The sequence below is a fragment of the Carcharodon carcharias genome, chromosome 1, assembly GCF_017639515.1.
Source record: "Carcharodon carcharias isolate sCarCar2 chromosome 1, sCarCar2.pri, whole genome shotgun sequence".
Lineage (NCBI taxonomy): Eukaryota > Metazoa > Chordata > Chondrichthyes > Lamniformes > Lamnidae > Carcharodon > Carcharodon carcharias.
In genome coordinates, this window is record NC_054467.1 from 55,064,687 (window position 1) to 55,082,993 (window position 18,307).

The window sequence follows — 18,307 nt, forward strand, 5'->3', positions numbered from 1 at the left end:
CAAATTTCAAAACCACCCCTCCCTGTCAAATTAGAATGAAATTAAGTATTGACTCTTGTTAAGTAAAGAGGAAAAGTGTTTGAAATGGATCAATCTTTAAGAGGAAAGCAATTTTCATTCTGTCAACTTAAGATTCACAATCTAACCTCTTAAACACAGAATTTTTAATCCGAAAACCACTAATGGACAAAATCTTTGAAAGTAACAGAGAAGAAATACTCAAAAAAAAGTTACAATTATGCAAACAGTGGACACAGCAACACTTGTTAGGCTGGGGATAAATCCATTAGGCTGGAGATAAACCCTTACTATATACGCAATTTTTGTGTATAATGTGCCTGTAACATATTCAGATCATTGGGAAGATATTCAGCTGTAACGTGGTTGTGTGTGATACCATGGCAATTAACATGTGTGGCCAGCATTCTGTTCTTCATGAAACAGAATTCCAGTAGGAGAGGTTTCCATCTGTCCCTCCACCCCAACCCTTTACTGCACGGCATGCCCTATGCATGATTCTTCAGATGCTCCAGACATGAGGGGAACCTGTACATGCAATGTACTTGGATTTCAAAATGGCATTTGACAAGGTGCCAAAGGTTACTATGTAAAATACAAGCTCATAGTATAGGGGTGACATATTCTAGAGGATTGGTTAGCCATAAGGAAAGAGAGTAGGGAGAATGGGCCATTTTTGGGTTGGCAAAATGGAATCAAGGATCAGTGTTGGTACCTCAACTATTTACAATCCATATCAATAACTTGGATGAAGAGACTGAAGGTATGGTAGCTAAATGTGCTGAATGCACAAAGATAGTTAGGAGAGTTGTAAAGAGGACAAAAGAAGACTAAAAGGGATATAGATAATTTAAGTGAACGGGCAAACATTTGGCAGATGGACTATAATGTGGGAAAATGTGAACTTGTCCACTTTGGAGGAAAGAATACAAAAGAATACAAAAGCAGCAGGAATCATTGCAGAACTTTGCAGTATAGAAGGAGCTGGGTGTCCTGGTATAATATTTTTAAGGCAGAGGTAGATAGGTTCTTGATAAGCAAGAGGGTGAAAAGGCTATCGGGGGTACGTAGGAATGTGGATTGAGGTTACAATCAGATCAGCCATGATCTTATTGAATGGCAGAGCATGCGCGATGGGCCGAGTGGCCTACTCCTACTCCTAATTTGTATGTTCATATGTATATGAATCAAAAAGTTAGTATGCAGGTGCAGCAATTGATTAGGAAGGCAAATGGGATGTTGTCGTTTATTGCAAGGATGATAGAATGTCAAAGTAAGGAAGTTTTGTTACAGTTGTACAGTTAGACCATGTCTGTAAAAGCAAGGAAGTTTTGTGACTGTTGTATAATGAGACATTTGGAGTACTGTGTACAGTTTTGTACTCCTAATTTAAAAAAGGATATTAGAAGCAGTGCAGAGACGGTTCATTCAACTGATTCCTGGGATGAAGGGGTTGTCTTATGAGGAAAGATTGGACAGGTTGCGCCTGTATCCACTGGAGTTTAGTAGGATAAGAGGTGATCTCATTGAAACATATAAGATCCTGAGGGGGCTTGACAAGGTGGATATTGAAAAGATGTGTCTCTTTGTGGGAGAGACTAGAACTAGGGCACACAGTTTAAAAATGAGAGATATCCTATTTAAGATAAAGATGAGGAGAATTTTTTTCTCTCAGGGTCAACTGTCTGTGGAATTCTCTTCCAGAGAGAGCAGTGGAGGCAGTGTCATTGAATATTTTTAAGGCTGACTTAGGTAGATTCTTGACTGACAAGGGACTCAAAGGGTATAGGGGGCAGAGGTCACAATCAGATCAGCCATGATCTTATCAAATGACGGAGCAGGCTCGGGGCTCATATGTTCATTGTTCATATGATTCCTGCTGTAAAGAGCAAGCCACTCAAGTAAAAAAGAGGATATTGATGGTGCTGCAGTGGAAATGCTTCAACAACATCAGAACACTCTGCTAGTAACCTTAAAAGGGCAAATGTGTCCTGAATATCAGAATGATCAATATCGGGGTTTTCCACAGGGAATGTCTGGAAAATGAGTAGATAGCTACAAGGCTATCTCTCTCAATAATGGAACCTCAAGGAGATTACTGCTATTTCCCAGGGCCTATAATCACCCTCACCATGGCAGGCTTGAAACTCAATGGTAAGTGGGATGGATGGGAGGGAAATCCACAAGTCCCGACCACCTCCTGCCCAAATATTCCCTTATTCTCCACAACACTTGTGTCCAGTTTTAGGTGGAATTGTAAACATATGAACTAAAGTCAAGACCAATACCTCCATGCTCCAAAGCACTCACTCTGCCAAAAATAAATGTCTTCAGCTATTTTGGGCAGTTTTACAGCAGCGTGGATGGTACTAAATCATTACCTATAAAATCAATTGTTTTCAAAGTTGCAACATTGGATTCTAACACCAATAATTATAATTACAGTAATTAGATTTATTAATGGGATATGCGTGTCCATTTATGCACCTGCTCTTTGCTTTTAGTTGAGAATCCTAGTTGAAGGACAAAGGCCCTTGAGGGTTAAAAATAGTAAAGGAGAAGACAAGGGGTGGAGAATCTTGTGGAAGTGATGAGGGTCACGGCCGTGGGTCAGAGCACTGGCGAGAGCCCCACATTGCCTCTTTTCAAGAAGGCCCACTGCATCTTGTGTTGCTCAGGCACTTAATAGGCCAGGGAATCAAGGACCCCAGGGGTGTAAGTCCCACCCACCAAGAACTGCTGGCCCATCAGAGGTCAGCACCCAGAAGGAAAAAACATTTTGGATCATTTCTATTGGTGTTCCATTTTAATATATAGAAGACCAGTTTGGACCAGTATTTTTATTTCCCAGTTTTCTTTTCCTTCTGGGCAAATCTTCTGTACTTAGAAACACTGTCGGAGAGGCAGTGGCTGCTGCTGCTACCAACCCACCCGTGGCCTCAGATCAGGGAGGGACCCCGGCACAGGTGAGTGATGACGGGAAGGGAGTAGCTGGGTGGTGGCAATGGGGTAGGTGGTTGGGGGTTGGCAGCAAGGGCAGAGGGTGGCTTTCAGTGGGTCCCCCCTTCCTGATGTCAGGTTCCTCAATCAGGCACTGAGTGTCTTTGAATGAGGGACTCCCCAGGGAGCTGATAAGCAAACATGCAAGTGTTTTCTTGTTGTATTCCCCACATCGTGAGCCTTCTGCCCTGCTGCTACGTTAATACCAATGGCGGCAGAATGAGGTCCTTAAGTGGACATTATTTTCCCATTTAAGGGCTTCAACTGGCAACGGGGCAGGAAGGCTGGACGTGAGCTTTCCCAACATGAACTTAATTGGGGTGGAGGCAAGGACCCCATTGGCTACCCTCCTGCCTGATTAAATGCCCCCGCTGCTTCCGAGAGTTGGGGGGGGTGGTGGAAACAAGAAGATTCTGCCTAAGATTTCCAGAGGCTGGGAATTCTGTGGTGAGTAATTCACCTCCTGACTCCCCAAAGCCTGTACACCATTTGCAAGAAACAAGTCAAGACGGTTATGAAATACTCTCCACTTGTCCACATGAATGCAGCTCTAGAAGCTCGATATCAGTCGATATCAGCCCACTTGACCAACACTCCATCCATCACCTTAATCATTCACTCCCGCCATAACTGGCACGCAATGACAGCAGTGGATAGCATCTACAAGATCCAATGCAGCAATTCAAAAAGCCTCTTTCAGCGGCTCCTTACAAACCCTGTGACTTCTACCACCAAGAAGGACAAGGGACGTATGGGAACAACAACAGCTGCAAATTTCTTACCAAGTCACAAACCATTCTGAATGGGAACTATATTGCTGTTCCTTGACTGTCATTGGGTCAAAACCTGGAACTCGCTTTATAACAGCATTGTGAGTGTCTCAAAACTAGAGGGCCTGCAGTGGTTGAAGAAAGTAGCTTACCACCAACTTCTCAAAGGCAATTAAGGATGGGAAACAAATGCTGGCCTAGCTAGCAATGTTTCTATCCTATGAAAGAATCAAAAAAATTAAGGATGCTGACATTCGGTGCCTGTTCACCTATTTTTAGGCATGCAGGGACATAATGTGCATGCCCTATAGCTGGAAGATGAGATCCAGAGGTGCATCTTGTTATGGCTGGATGAGGAGGAATGAGCTGGCTCCCCCTTTTTCAACACCCCTCGGTTGGTAGCAACAAAAGTCTGTTTGAAATTAATTTCCCGTGAATACCTTTTCCCAACCCAACCCAAATCCATTTTAATAAGGAGTCAATCAAACCAGGTTTTCTTGAGTCAAAGAGAGTGTGAGTTTATTTGTCACTAAAACGCGAGGAAAAATAATAACAGGTCAGAAAAGAAAGATAGGAGTCCAAACATAAGTTGAAAAGAATATACAAATAAGCCTTGGCATGTCCATGTAGCCGTTAGTTAGGTGCTTTCAGTAGAACACTAGAGCTGTCTTTGGCAATTACGCAGTCTGTTGAAGACACTTGTTGGCTTGTCCCCAGAGGGAGACATGACCTGCTTGTCTCTGTAGGGGTAACTGAGGAGGCTGTCCTGTTTCGTTCTGTCTCTGCTGTACAAGTTGCCTCCAGAGAGAGAGCGAGAGAGAGCGAGGGAGAGAAAAACAGAGATCCTGTTGTTCTTCTTCCCCTCTGCCACTGATTACACCTGTCTTCAGAGCCAGTTTTAACTAAGTTCCCTGTGTATTCCTGGGAGGGGGAATGGCTTGTATCCAAAAACCAGTTTGCTTTCATCTCAGAAACATTTTGACACATTATGTGATATAGATCAAGAGGAGATGGGTTTTTGTATGGTGATTCAGGGGCGTGCAAGGAGACAGGAGACTTGAGATGGAGTGAGATGGAGACTGAGTGAGCAGCGAATTAGGCTCACGTGGCAAGTTCTGGTAAGTCCCTTTCAGGTTTACCTATAGATTAATAATCAAGATCTGACATTAGTAAGTTAGGTTAACTTGTTAAGTAGAGAACTGCCTGGAGTGGCAGTTAACTGTCAATCACCTGAAAGCAGTTGGTTCAAGTGGTGTTACTTAATGTAGCAGGAAGATAAACTAGCTCATAAACTAGTGACTCATTAGGGGGTTTATAAAGGAGACAGGCTTTTCAAACCATGTGATCAGTAAGGGGTGTGAGGGGGCAGGTGGCTACGTAATAATGATATGGGATTCGTTAGTTAGGGGAACAACAGACATTTCTGTGGCCTTAGACGTTACTCCAGGATGGTATGTTGCCTCCCTGATGCCAGGGTCAAAGATATCACCAAGTGCTGGAGGACATTCTTCTGCAGAAGGGCGAACAGCCAGAGGTCATGGGCCAAATTGGTACCAATGACTTAAATAGGAAGGGAGATGTGGTCCTGCAGACAGAATTTAGGGAGCTATGTATAAAATTAGCAAACAGGGCCCCAGAAGTGGTAATCTCCAGATTACTCCCAGTACCACGTGCAAGTGAGTACAAAAATAGGAGGATAAGGCAGAAGAATGCGTAGTTGGAAAGATGGTGCAGGAGGGAGGGCGTTAGATTCCTAGGACACTGAGCCTGGTTCTGAGGGAGATGGCACCTGTACCAACTGGACGGGTTGCACCTGAACAGAGTCGAGACTGAGTTCCTTGCGGGACAATTTGCTAGTGCAGTTGGGGGGCGGGCTTTAAACTAATTCGGCAGGAGGCAGCTCCATGCCTCAGGGAGATTGAAGCGCTCTTCCGCATGCATGCACTGATTCTCTCTCCGTCCACACCCCGCCCGCCCGCATAGGTAGGGCAAAAGCGCTACTGCTCACGTCTTATGCTGGGCGGGCCTTAATTGGCCCACCCACATAAAATAGTGGTGCAAAGTCAACCGCGGGCAGCGACTGGCTCCACCTCTGTCCCCACCCACTCCCGGCAAGCCCACCCGTTGCCTGAAAATTTCAGGCCCTGGCTCTTGGAAATGAGGTGGCCCAAATAGATCAAGTGTCAGTGTGGGAACATTTGGGAGACGGTGATCATTGTATCATAAGTTTTCGGATGACAGTAGAAAAGGATAATAAGCAATCCAGAGAAAGAATTAGTAACTGGGGGAGAGCCAAATTCAATGGGACAAGAATGAAGCTGGGCCGGATAGACTGGGACCAAACATTGGTGGGAAAAAACTGTAGCTGAACACTGGGCTCCCTTCAAATAAGAAATGGTTCAGGCATAGTCAAGGTATACTCCTTCAAAAGGGGAAGGTAAGGCAAACAAATCCAGAGCTCCCTGGATGAGAAAGGAGTTGGAAATTAAGATAAAGAAGAAAAACGTTGCTTTTGACAGGTGTCAGGTAGAAAATACAATTGAGAACCAAGCTAAATACAGAAGGCTCAAATGGGAGGTGAAAAAGCAAATAAGAAAAGCAAAGAGGAATGATGAGAAAAGACTGGCAGCCAACAAAAAGGGGAATCCCAAAGTCTTCTACAAGCACATAAATTGGGTGGCACAAGGAGGAGTAGGGCTGATTAGGGACCAAAAAGGGGATTTACATATGGAGGCAGGGGGCATGGCTAAGGTGTTAAATACATCTGTCTTCAGCAAGAAAGCAGATGCAACCTAGGCCATGGTGACAGAAGAAGAAACTCTGTCATTAAAAGGGTTCAAAATTGATATGGAGGAGATATTAGATAAACTGTCGGTACTAAAAGTTGACAAGGTCCCGGAACCAAATGAGTTGCATCCAAGGATATTGAAGGAAGTGAGAGTGCAAATTGCAGGGGCTTTGGAAAATTGTAAACTTGATGCCCTTGTTCAAAAAGGTTGTAAAGATAAGCCCAGTAATGTAAAGGTAAGCCCAGTAATTACAGGCTAGTCAGTTTAACTTTGGTGGTGGGGAAGCCTCTAAAAACAATTAGACAGGATAGAATTAATAGTCGACTTGTAGTAGTCGACTTGAAAAATGTGGGCTGATTAGGAAGGGCCAGCATGGGTTTCTTAAGGGAAAATCTTGTTTAACTAATTTGCTGCAGTTCTTTTGAAAAGGTAACAGGGAAGATTGATGGGGGTAATATTATTGACGTGGCGTACATAGACTTCTAAAAGGCATTCAATACAGTGCCGCACAACAGACCTGTGAGAAAAGTTATAGCTTATGCAATAAAAGAAACAGTGGCAATGTGGATACAAAATTGTTTGAGTAGAAAACAGAGAGTAATGTTTAATGCATATTTTTTGGGCTAGAGAAAGGTTTGTAGTTGGGTTCCCCAGGGATTGGGACCCTTGCTTTTCCAGATATGCATTAATGTTCTAGATCTTGGTATGCAGGGGACAATTTCAAAGTTTGCGGATGATACAAACTTGAAAGCATTGTAAACTGTGAGGAGAACAGTGCAGAACTTCAAAAGGACGCAGACAAGTTGGTGGAATGGGCAGATAGATGGCAGATAACGTTCAATGCCTAGAAGAGTGAGGTGATTCATCTTGGTCAGAAGAAAATGGAGACACAATATAAAATAAGGGTTACAACTCTAAAGGGTGCGTAGGAGCAGAGGGACCTGGGTGTAAATGTGCATAAGTCATTAAACATGGCAGGACAGGTGGAGAGAGCAGTTAATAAAGCATACAGTATCCTAGGCATAGAGTGCAAAAGCAAGGAGGTTATGCTGAACTTGTATAGGAAACAAGTTAAACCTCAGCTGGAGTACTGTATACAGTTCTGGGCACCACGCTTTAGGAAAGATGTGAACGCAATGGAGAGAGTGCAGAAGAGGTTTATGAAAATGGTTCTATGGATGAGGAGTTGGGACTATTGTCCTTGGAGAGGAGAAGACTAAGAGGAGATTTGATAGAGGTGTTCAAAATCACGAGGGGGCTGGACAGAGTAGATAGGGAGAACTGTTCTTGCTCGTAAAAGGATCGAGAACAAGAGGGCATAGATTTAAAGTGATTTGCAAAATAAGCAAATGCAATGTGAGACAAAGCTTTTTCACACAGCGAGTGGTTCAGGTCTGGAATGTACTGCCTGGAAGTGGGGTGGACGCAGGTTCAATTGAGGCATTCAAGAGGGCATTAGATGATTACTTAAATAGAAACAATGTGCAGGGAAATGGCAGAGGAATGTCACTGAGTCATACTGCTTATTCGGAGAGCCGGTGTAGACATGATGGGTCATATGGCCTCCTACTGCACTGTCACAATTCTGTGATTCACTGTGATTCTGAAGGGATCTAGCTGTCTGGGGGGCTGTTTCCATTGTCTTCTCAAACACAGGAGATTGATGTCCAGCTTTTTTTATTTTCCATGCTTTCCTTTCAAGTGTCTCTGTTTGAAGTGGGCCTTCCTGTTCCCAATAAGGCAATATGGTGAGTAATGCATTTCTGGCTGGAAATATCCACACATTTCTTGCCCGTTATATTAGTGACTTAGTAGGTCATATGGTCCTAAAAAACTGGCATTGTGGGGAAAAATGCATCAGCCAAACAGTCGCAAGAATTTATGAAGGAATGAATTAGAGTGGGAGATGGCATGGCAACTCCTGATTTCAACACAATGAGATAAAAACGTGGAGGAATGTTGTTAAGGGTGACATAATTGCAGCTTCAGACGATAATATAAGCTTTCTATTTGATGCTATTTCCATGTGTATTGAGCATAAACTGAAGATAGAAATAGAATATATGATGTTTGTTGTACTTTTAACATTTTACTTTGTAAACACTAGGATATATATCACATTTCCCAAAACTATCCCATTGTTCCAGCCAACCTTTTAAAATTCTGCCTAAGTTCTATCTGTATAGTATTAAATTAAGTAATAAAAGTTCAAAGAGATTTGAGGGGAAAGCAGCCTCAGGGTTAACATGTCTAGGTACTGTGGAATGGTATTCAACAAGTCACTGGAGGATCAGCTGAAGTACAATGTGCAGAAATCGCCCTGGTCAGGTCACAGCTTGAATATTTTTGTTCACTGAGACACAACAGAAATATTGAATTGTTTGAAGCAATATAATAAAAAGCTAGAGAACTGATCAAGAATGTCACACAACTGAACTTAGGAGAGATGTGAAGCTATTGGAGAGAGTACAGAGAAGATTCATGAGAATAGTTCCAGGGGTGAGGAATTTCAGTTATGAAGTGTTCAAATTCATTAGGGATCTGGACAGAATAGATAGGGAGAAGACGTTCCCACTTGCGAAAGGATCGAGAACAAGAGGGCACAGATTTAAAGTAATTAACATGGGGAAAAAGTTTTTCAAGCAGCATGTGGTTAAGGTCTGGAACACACTGCCTAAGAGTGTGGTGGAGGCAGGTTCAATTGAAGCATTCAAAAGGGAATAAGACTGTTATCTGAAAAGGAAAAATGTGCAGCATTACGGGGAGAAAGTGGGGAGATGGCATTCGGTGAACTTCTCATTCAGAGAGCTGGTGCAGACACAATGATCCAAATCGCTTCCATCTGTGCTGTAAAAATTCTGTTATTCCGTGATGAGTGAGACTTGAGGCAGGATTTTTCAGTCGGCATGCAGGGGTGGGCCCGACATGTCGACGCATTAAGTGACACACAATGATGTCGGGCGTGCATCCCAGTGTCATCGCGCTGTCTTGCAATGTTTTGTTCAGCTGTGCACCCACTGATATGTAAATGGCCTATTAAGGCCACTGAGGAAGTAATTAATGTAATTGTTAACGCTGCCCATCCAACCTTAAGATTGGCAGGTAGGTGAAAAGGCTAAGCGGCCTTCACGTTTTTAGGAAACCTCACCCACAAGCGTAATGAGGTTTCCTAAAGTGTTTATTAAATAAATTTTAAAATTCTATGAAATATAAAAATACGTCCCATCTCATGTGACACAGTCACGATAGAGATGTTTAAATAAATTTTTGAGCCTTTTATTTACTTATTTGAAAGCCGCTTCAATTTTCCTGAGGCAGCTCCGTGCCTCAGGGAGATTGAAGTGCGCTTTCGCATGCATGCGTAAAAGACCACTGGCCCTGACTCTCTCTCCTGCCCCCGACCGCAAAGATAGCGTTGAGTGCTTTGACTTGCGTCTTACGCTGGACAGGCCTTAATTAGCCCGCCCGCATAAAATGGTGGTGTGGCGATCAGCTCCGCGACCGCCCCCGCCCGCTCCCGCTGAGACCACCCGCCGCCTGGAAAATTCAGGCCTTGAGAAACTTGGAAGGATGCCTGCCTTCAATTGTTAAAAACCTCTGGTTTATTTACAGCCAGTCGTGTATTATCAATGTATTTTCAAATAGTCGCTAGGTACAATAAGCTTGAGTATTGCTGAAAAAAGAGGCATACTGTTGAAGTTTTTTATTTTGCACTCATCAGTAAAGATTTGCAAAAATACCAAATCTGAAGGGGGGAATTGTCAAGCTTTTGTCTCCATTCAAATCAGGCAAACTATGCAGTAGCAACATGAATGGTATTCTCCACTAACAGAATGCTGCCATCAAGCCAAAAAGACATTCTACCTATCATGCAAATGAGTAATGTGGTATATGAATTTCAGTGATGCCTGTGTGATGCTAGGTAAGTAGGCTGTGGTCCCAAACACTGGTGCATTGTTTCAAATAGCATACTCCTTTGTCTGTTCGTATCAGATAAAGTACTGACGGTACCCAACCAGCCCGTGCTTCCAAAACTCAAAGCATAGTGTTCAACATTAGATGTGATTCTATGATTGGACAGCACTTGTTAAACAATGCTGATTGTGCTAAGAGTACACTGACAACCAAGTTAAGATTGTCAGGCTCACAGTGTGGCTCAATTACACATGTTAGAAACTACATATATTCACATACAAGATCCTGTCCTTTGCAAGCAGAAAGAGCATGTCCATGCATTGTGTTTTTTTCAACTAAACAAAAGCTTGTGGTTCAGTCATTTCTGGTTCATTCCCTATGGCAATGTCTTGACTAATCAGAGTCAACCTGCCTGGTTTGAAATTAAACAAAAAGCTCGGCAAGTCAACTATTCCCTGGGCAGGATTTTCCCTTCGCCGAGCAGTGGCAGTGGGTGGGCCCGGGAGCGACAGCGAAATGGACCACTCCCCATGATCGGGCCCCAACTGCAAATTCATGCTGGCTGGCCAATTACCAGCCAGCTAGCGTGAAAAGTGCGCTGAAACACTCAACGCTGCCAGGGTTGAGGCGGAAGGACGACGAGTGCAAAGGCCTTTGTGTGCGCGGGGGAGCACGTGCTGACAGCTCCGTGAGGACAGACAGCTGCCTCAAGGAGATGAAGAATTGGACACTAACGAATAAAGATTTTAAAGATGAAATAAACATGCCCCACATGTGACTCAGTCACATGAAGAGGGACATGTTTGAAAGGATGCCAACATTTCTTTTACTGTTTTATACTTGCCGTCGGAAACCTCATCCAGTCCGTGGATGAGGTTTCATAAAAAATGCAAACGCCGCCTGACCTATTCGACTACCCGCTAACTGAGCAGGCAGCAAAAAATAGAAATTAATAAATACTTTAAGGGTCTTAATAGGCCTCTTAATTGTTGGTATGTTCCAAAGTACAGGGTCACTGATGAGTGCCATGAGCCCAGCCTAAAGTCCATCCTACTACCAGCAAGTAACTAGGTTTGAGTTTCAATGATCTGTTGTGCGAAATCCATGGAAGAAATTAGCTCAGCAATACTTTCAGTTATATGTTTTATTCATTGTTATACCGATATGCATGAGTTGCAATTACAGGGCTACAAAGCTGTAGGAAGCTTGCTAAGTAGTAAATTGGAAAAGGCTGATAGGCAACATTAGGCAACATTTTTTTTTATTCATTCGCTGGGCCAGCATTTATTGCCTATCCCTAGTTGCCCTTGAGAAGGTGGAGGTGAACTGACTTCTTGATCCGCTGCAGTGCATGTGGTGTAGGTACATCCACAGTGCTGTTAGGAAGGGAGTTCCAGGATTTTGACCCAGCAACAATGAAGGAACGGCGATATATTTCCAAGTCAGGATGGTGTGTGACTTAGAGGGGAACTTCCATCTATCTGCTGCCCTCATCCTTCTAGACGGTAATGGTCATGGGTTTGGAAGGTGCTGTCTGGGGAGTCTTGATGAATTTCTGCAGTGCATCTTGTAGATGATACACACTGCTGCTACTGTGCATCGGAGGACGAGGGAGTGAATGTTTGTGGATGTGGTGCCAATCAAGTGGGCTGCTTTGTCCTGGATGGTGTCAAGCTTCTTAAGTGTTGTGGGAGTTGCACTCATCCAGCAAGTGGGGAGTATTCATCCACAATACTGACTTGTGCCTTGTAGATGGTGGACGGACTTTGGGGAGTCAGGAGCTGGAGTTACAAGGCACACGATTCCTAGCCTCTGACCTGCTCTTGTAGCCACAGTATTTATATGGTGAGTCCAGTTCAGTTTCTGGTCAATGGTAACCCCCAGGATATTAATAACGGGGAATTCAATGATGGTAATGCCATTGAGCATCAAGGGGCAATGGTTGGATTCTCTCTTGTTGGAAAATGAAATTGCCTGGCACTTGTGTGGTGCGAATGTTACTTGCCACTTGGCAGCCTAAGCCTGGATATTGTCCAGGTCTTGCTGCATTTGGGCATGGACTGTTTCAGGAATCTAAGGAGTTGCAAATAATGCAATCATCAGCAAACATCCCCACTTCTGACCTTATGATGGAAGGAAAGTCATTGATGAAGCAGCTGAAGATGGTTAGGCCACGGACATTACCCTGAGGAACTCCTGCAGTGATATCCTGGAACTGAGATCACTGACCTCCAACAACCACAACCATCTTCCTTCATGCTAGATATGACTCCAACCAGTGGGGAGTTTTCCCCGATTCCCAGTTACTCCAGTTTTGCTAGGGCTCCTTGATGCCACACTCGGTCAAGTGTGGCCTTGATGTCAAGTGCAATCATTCTCACCTCACCTTGGGAGTTCAGCCCTTTTGTCCATGTTTGAACCAAGGCTGCAATGAGGTCAGTGAGCAGGTTATTGCTAAGCAAGAGCCGCTTGACAGCACTGTTGATGCCCCCTTCCAATACTTTACTGATGATCGAGTGTAGACTGATGGGGTGGTAACTGGCCGGGTTGGATTTATCCTTTTTGTGTACAGGACATACCTGGACAATTTTTCACATAGCTGGGTAGAAGCCAGTGATGTAGTTGTACTGGAACAGTTTGGCTAAGGGCGTGACAAGTTCTGGAGCACAAGTCTTCAGTACTGTTGCTGGAATATTGTCAGGGCCCATGGCCTTTGCAGTATCCAGTGCCTTCAGCCGTTTCTTGATATCATGTGGAGTGAATCGAATTGGCTGAAGATTGGCATCTATGATGCTGGGGATCTCCAGAGGAGGCCAAGATAAATCAACCACTCGGCACTTCTGGCTGAAGGCTGTCGCAAATGCTTCAGCCTTATCTTTTGCACTGATGTGTTGGGCTCCTCCCTCCCTAAGGATGGGCATATCTTTGGAGCGTCCTCCTCCAGTGAGTTGTTTAATTGTCCACCACCATTCACGACTGGATGTGGCAGGACTGCAGAACTTAGATCTGACCCATTGATTGTGGGATCACTTAGCCCTGTCTATCACTTGCTGCTTATGCTGTTTGGCATGCAAGTAGTCCTGTGTTATAGCTTCATCAGGTTGACACCTCATTTTTAGGTATGCCTGGTGCTGCTCCTGGCATGCCCTCCTGTCCTCTTCATTGAACCAGGGTTGATCCCCTGGCTTGACGGTAATGGTAGACTGGAGGATATGCTAGGCCATGAGGTTATAGATTCTGTTCGAGTACAATTCTGCTGCTGCTGATGGCCCACAGCACCTCATGGATGCCCAGTCTTGAGCTGCTAGTTCTGTTAGAAATCTATCCCATTTAGCACGGAGGTAGTTCCACACAACATGATGGAGGGTATCCTCAATGTGAAGGCAGGACTTCATCTCCACAATGACTGTGTGGTGGTCACTCCTACCAATACTGTTATGAACAGATGCATCTGCGGCAGGCAGTTTGTTGAGCATGAGGTAAAGTATGTTTTACCCTCCTGTTGGTTCCCTCAACACCTGCCGCAGACCCAGTTTAGCAGCTATGTCCTTTAGGACTCAGCCAGCAGTGGTGTTACTGAGCCACTTTTGGTGATGGACATTGAAGTCCCCCACCCAGAGTACATTCTGCCCTTGCCACCCTCAAGTGTTGTTCAACATGGACAAGTACTGATTCATCAGCTGAGGGAACACAGTACGTGGCAATCAGCAGGAGGTTTCCTTGCCCATGTTTGACCTGATGTCATGAGACTTCATGGGGTCCGGAGTCGATGTTGAGGACTCCCAGGGCAATTGCCTCCTGACTGTATACCACTGCTTCGCTGTATTTTGGAAATGAATCCAGTATAAGCTACTTGGCAGAAGGTACAACTGGGTAGTCTTACATTAAGGTTCCTTAATGTGTGCCTTCATCTGCAACTGTTATCCTATACTGTAGGTGCTGCACACAGCTTTCAGCTTTGCTACTACCTCCTGATATCCTCTGGGGAGAGTATTCTCAAGTTCCAAATAAGGCGACCCTCTTTGCACCACCTCCTGCAGCTTCATGTCATCACAGAGATAGGGTTGGGAACCGCACTGCTCCGCCTCTGCTTTTCACCAGAACAGAGGGGGTTTCTGGATTATTCATAATGGCATCAGTGGCCCAAATTCATAAGTCCTGCCCCTGAACTTGGCACCCATCATTTTCACTGGGGCTGGGAGGAATGGGGGCATCTTATAGTTTGCACATCCATGGTTCACCAAGGCAGCTGCACATGAGGCCTTTAGATCTTGTGGAGGGAGGCTACCCTTTGGATGGGTCCAGGGACTCATTTTGGACAGCAAAGTTGCCCTTTGGAGAAGTCAGATGATGCCCTTCGGGAGAGGTCAAGTGCCCTTTGGGATTGTTAAAAGTTAGGTATGAATGTGTGTAAAATGTTGATAAACTCATTGGAACTGCCAAGCTGATTGTAACTGTCAAGTTTTGAAGTATAGGCATTTAAATCTCTAAGCCTTTAAATTTTTGTCCTCAATTAAAGAAAATCACTGTTTGCTATTTTACTATCTGTTGACATTATTGGATTTGTGCTGCATGACTGATTTCACAACTTATCATTATCTCAGTGAGGTGTGCATCAGTTCACAGTTTGATCGAGAGCTTTGACAGTTCCAAGTGCTTGTAGTCTTTGAAGAGGGGCAATGAATACAAGTACTTATCCCCATATGGGATTAAGTAGCTGAAGGGAGTTAACTGTAGTGAATGGGTTTCTTTCTCAGAGTGTTTTTTAAATAATGAATTCATCAACAGACATTTAAGAATGTTATTTCATTTTATCTCAGCATGGGTCCTGAGGTCTGCCCATGGTGGATACTGGCTGAGTTGGCATGAAGAGTTTAAGAGCAAACGATGATGGGTGGAGGGCATGGGTTTGCATGGGTTACGTAAGTTGGCAGGGCTATTAAGGGCCATGGGAATCGGTGGGAGGCATGAGGTGGCATGGATGGTGAATGGGGAGTGTGTGGAGAGGTGAGGGCATGTTAGTGGTGAGGGCTGGAGGGATGATTTTTATTTTATTGTTTTTTTAAAGCTGGGACCAAATCCCAGATCACCGACACAGGTCTTTTGCACAGCCCGCCTCCCTACCTGACAGCCCTTGTGGCTGCTTCCGAACTCTTTCCAGGGGCAGTGGGCCTGATTCCTGTTTTAACCCATTCTCTGCCAGCACCCCTCCCCCCAACCCACCCACCCCAGAGCCAAAATCTGACTGTCGGGCACCTTCTCCCAAGTCAGGTTTATGGAGCCTGAAAAATTAAGGCCAAATTCTCTTCATACTTCCATTTTGAATTTTCTGCTCATCGCTTTTGCCTTTTGGAGTGGTTTTGTAATTGTTCTTGAGCCTTTAAAGTCTTCAACATTTTTCATCTCAATGTGAGCTACTTACATTTAAGTGGGTGCATCCCTTTAATTTTGAACAACAGCCATATTAACAAGGACTGCAAAGTTGTAATAATTTTTAACCCTTGTCATTTCACTCCTGTGTAAGGCTCAAACTGCTTGAAAGCGTTTAGAAATGATATTTATAACAGGCTTCACAGCACTCAGCGAAGTCAGCTCATCATTTTGCCAGTGTGTGATATAGCTGGGATTGTGGAATCAGCCTTACAATAGTATCGCAACACAAAATAAACTTTTATTGTCATTGCCATGACTGCTTGAATGGTGTTAATTAGCAAGTTGAATCGTCCTGTTCATTGCCGAAATGATGCATACCAGTGGAATGCTTGTTGATTATCATTATATTTTCTACTGTATGTGCATAAAGGCAGAAGTGCTGTTAGAGTTCAAACAGAGATCTCCCTTTATTTCATTCTGTGGAATGAGAATATTCCTGTGACCATCATTTCTCATAGTTGATTCATTGTAGGCTAAACAATGCATCCTAGTTATGTAATTAGCATTCAGTTATATTTATTCTGACCATCTAATGTAAGCTGATGATGTTATACTTACGGAATGCTCTATAGAACTCCTCCTGTGTTAGATGCTTGTCATTATTATAGTCATCATATTTCAGTAGATCAAATAATGAGCACTGAGAGAGATCCTTTCCAAGCCTATCCTGTTTAATTACCTGATAAAAGAAAAATACAATGATATATTATAACCATCACATAAAAGGTACAAGTTGATTAAGTCACATATTCCCACTGAAATGCAAAATTACAATAGAAGGAAGAAACAGCTTTTTTTAAAAAAAAGCAGCAGCAGAATTGAAAATCTCCTGCAATATTCTTCGTGAAGCAGCTGATGTAATTTCTGGAAGTAGAGAAGGAGACTTTGAGAACATTATACAACATCATTTAAAGCAGCGTCAACATCATAAACATAAATTTGCTCTTCAGCTCTGCCAGCTTTCTGTAATGCTATCTGTATGACTTCCTTACAGACAAATATTTGCCTTTGGCTCTGTACATCGCATCCATGTTTTTAAATTACTTCTATTATACATAAAACCTAAGTACTTTTTACTGCAGTCCTTTCATTTGGACACATTTTTTTGTATATGCAGTGTACTAGATCCTTTTTTTTTTACAGCTTCTGCTGCCACTATCAGATTTTATTACACCAGCATTATCACCCACTATTTTCCTTTTTTCTGAAATATAATCTGTTAGACTCACAAAACCATCACTAACAACTCTCTGATAGACTTCATTAGACCAGATACATTTATACTTCAGTTACAAGTATCCTGAGGTACAGGACGTCCGTATGTCAAATTCATTATGGTTTCAACAAAGATATAGCGATTTCTTTGCATAGTTTTATTTAATATTTACTTACTAAACAAACATGTAGTTTTAATGTAAAACTTGCTACACTGTGTTTAAAAAAATTTTACATTTACACTTCTTCATAAAATTACTTCTTGTCTGATTTTCTCCCAACCCCACTCCTGAACATACTTGATGTTTGGGCTTGTGCTGTGTACCAGTAACTTTCTGGTATTTCATTCAAATTGCCCCTCTTTCTAAACAAACCTAGACATTTTCAAAAAGAAGACGTGTTACAGCTGAACATTGTGCTTGCTCCTGACATACATTTTTTTGTTTGTTTTAATTCGTAAAGATTGATAATCCAATGTCTACTAGAGATATTTAGATTACTGAAGAATTGTATCAACTTTGGGCTTTTAATAATGAGTGAGGTTATTGACCAAACCTAATCCATTAGTATACTTGGAATAAACAATTTACTGACAGCAAAATTAAGTCTAAATGTGATCAATAAGTGTGTTACAGATCATTCAAGGAGTCTGAGTTGCTACAGCAACATGCACTTTTACATGCACGTTGTAGTCTGGAGCTTTGGATAGTGATAGCCATCACATAGCTGACCAGGAATCCCTCCTGCTCTTACCAGCTTCCATTGGCATGTGTTGGGAGGGTTTGAAGGTTGATGGCTGCATTATTAACATACATTCCTCGGCCATCAAGTCCTGGGGTGGGAACTGAACTCAGAGCTTCTGGCTCAGAAGCAGTAACAGTACACACTGAGCCACAAGGCCTCCTCAATTAATAAGTAACCAAATTCAATTTAATTCTAATTTAATCAAGGGGGTACAGCAAATGGTGCTTTTTGTTAACTTTTCTGGCAGAAAGGCCTGCTTCTTTTTTAAAATTTCAAGAGCAGGGGATTTTAAAAACTTCAGATCATTATACTTAAACAGACCTTATCCACCCTTCAAGAGTGTTTATGTCTAACGCATAAATTTGTAACCACACACTGCAGGTTGAGGCCCTTGGGACAGCCAAAATAGGGTCTGTTTGAACT

At 43.2% G+C, this 18,307-nt stretch overlaps 1 protein-coding gene across 2 annotated transcripts in view; it reads right to left on the minus strand.

Moving 5' to 3' along the window:
* fstl5 (follistatin-like 5) overlaps positions 1–18,307 on the minus strand; it is a 1,008,072-nt gene that overhangs the window by 458,273 nt on the left and 531,492 nt on the right. For both annotated transcript variants that reach the window (XM_041200324.1, XM_041200334.1), the window contains one exon: positions 16,484–16,604. In XM_041200324.1, the coding sequence (XP_041056258.1) occupies positions 16,484–16,604 (121 nt within the window). The remainder of the gene's footprint in view (positions 1–16,483; positions 16,605–18,307) is intronic.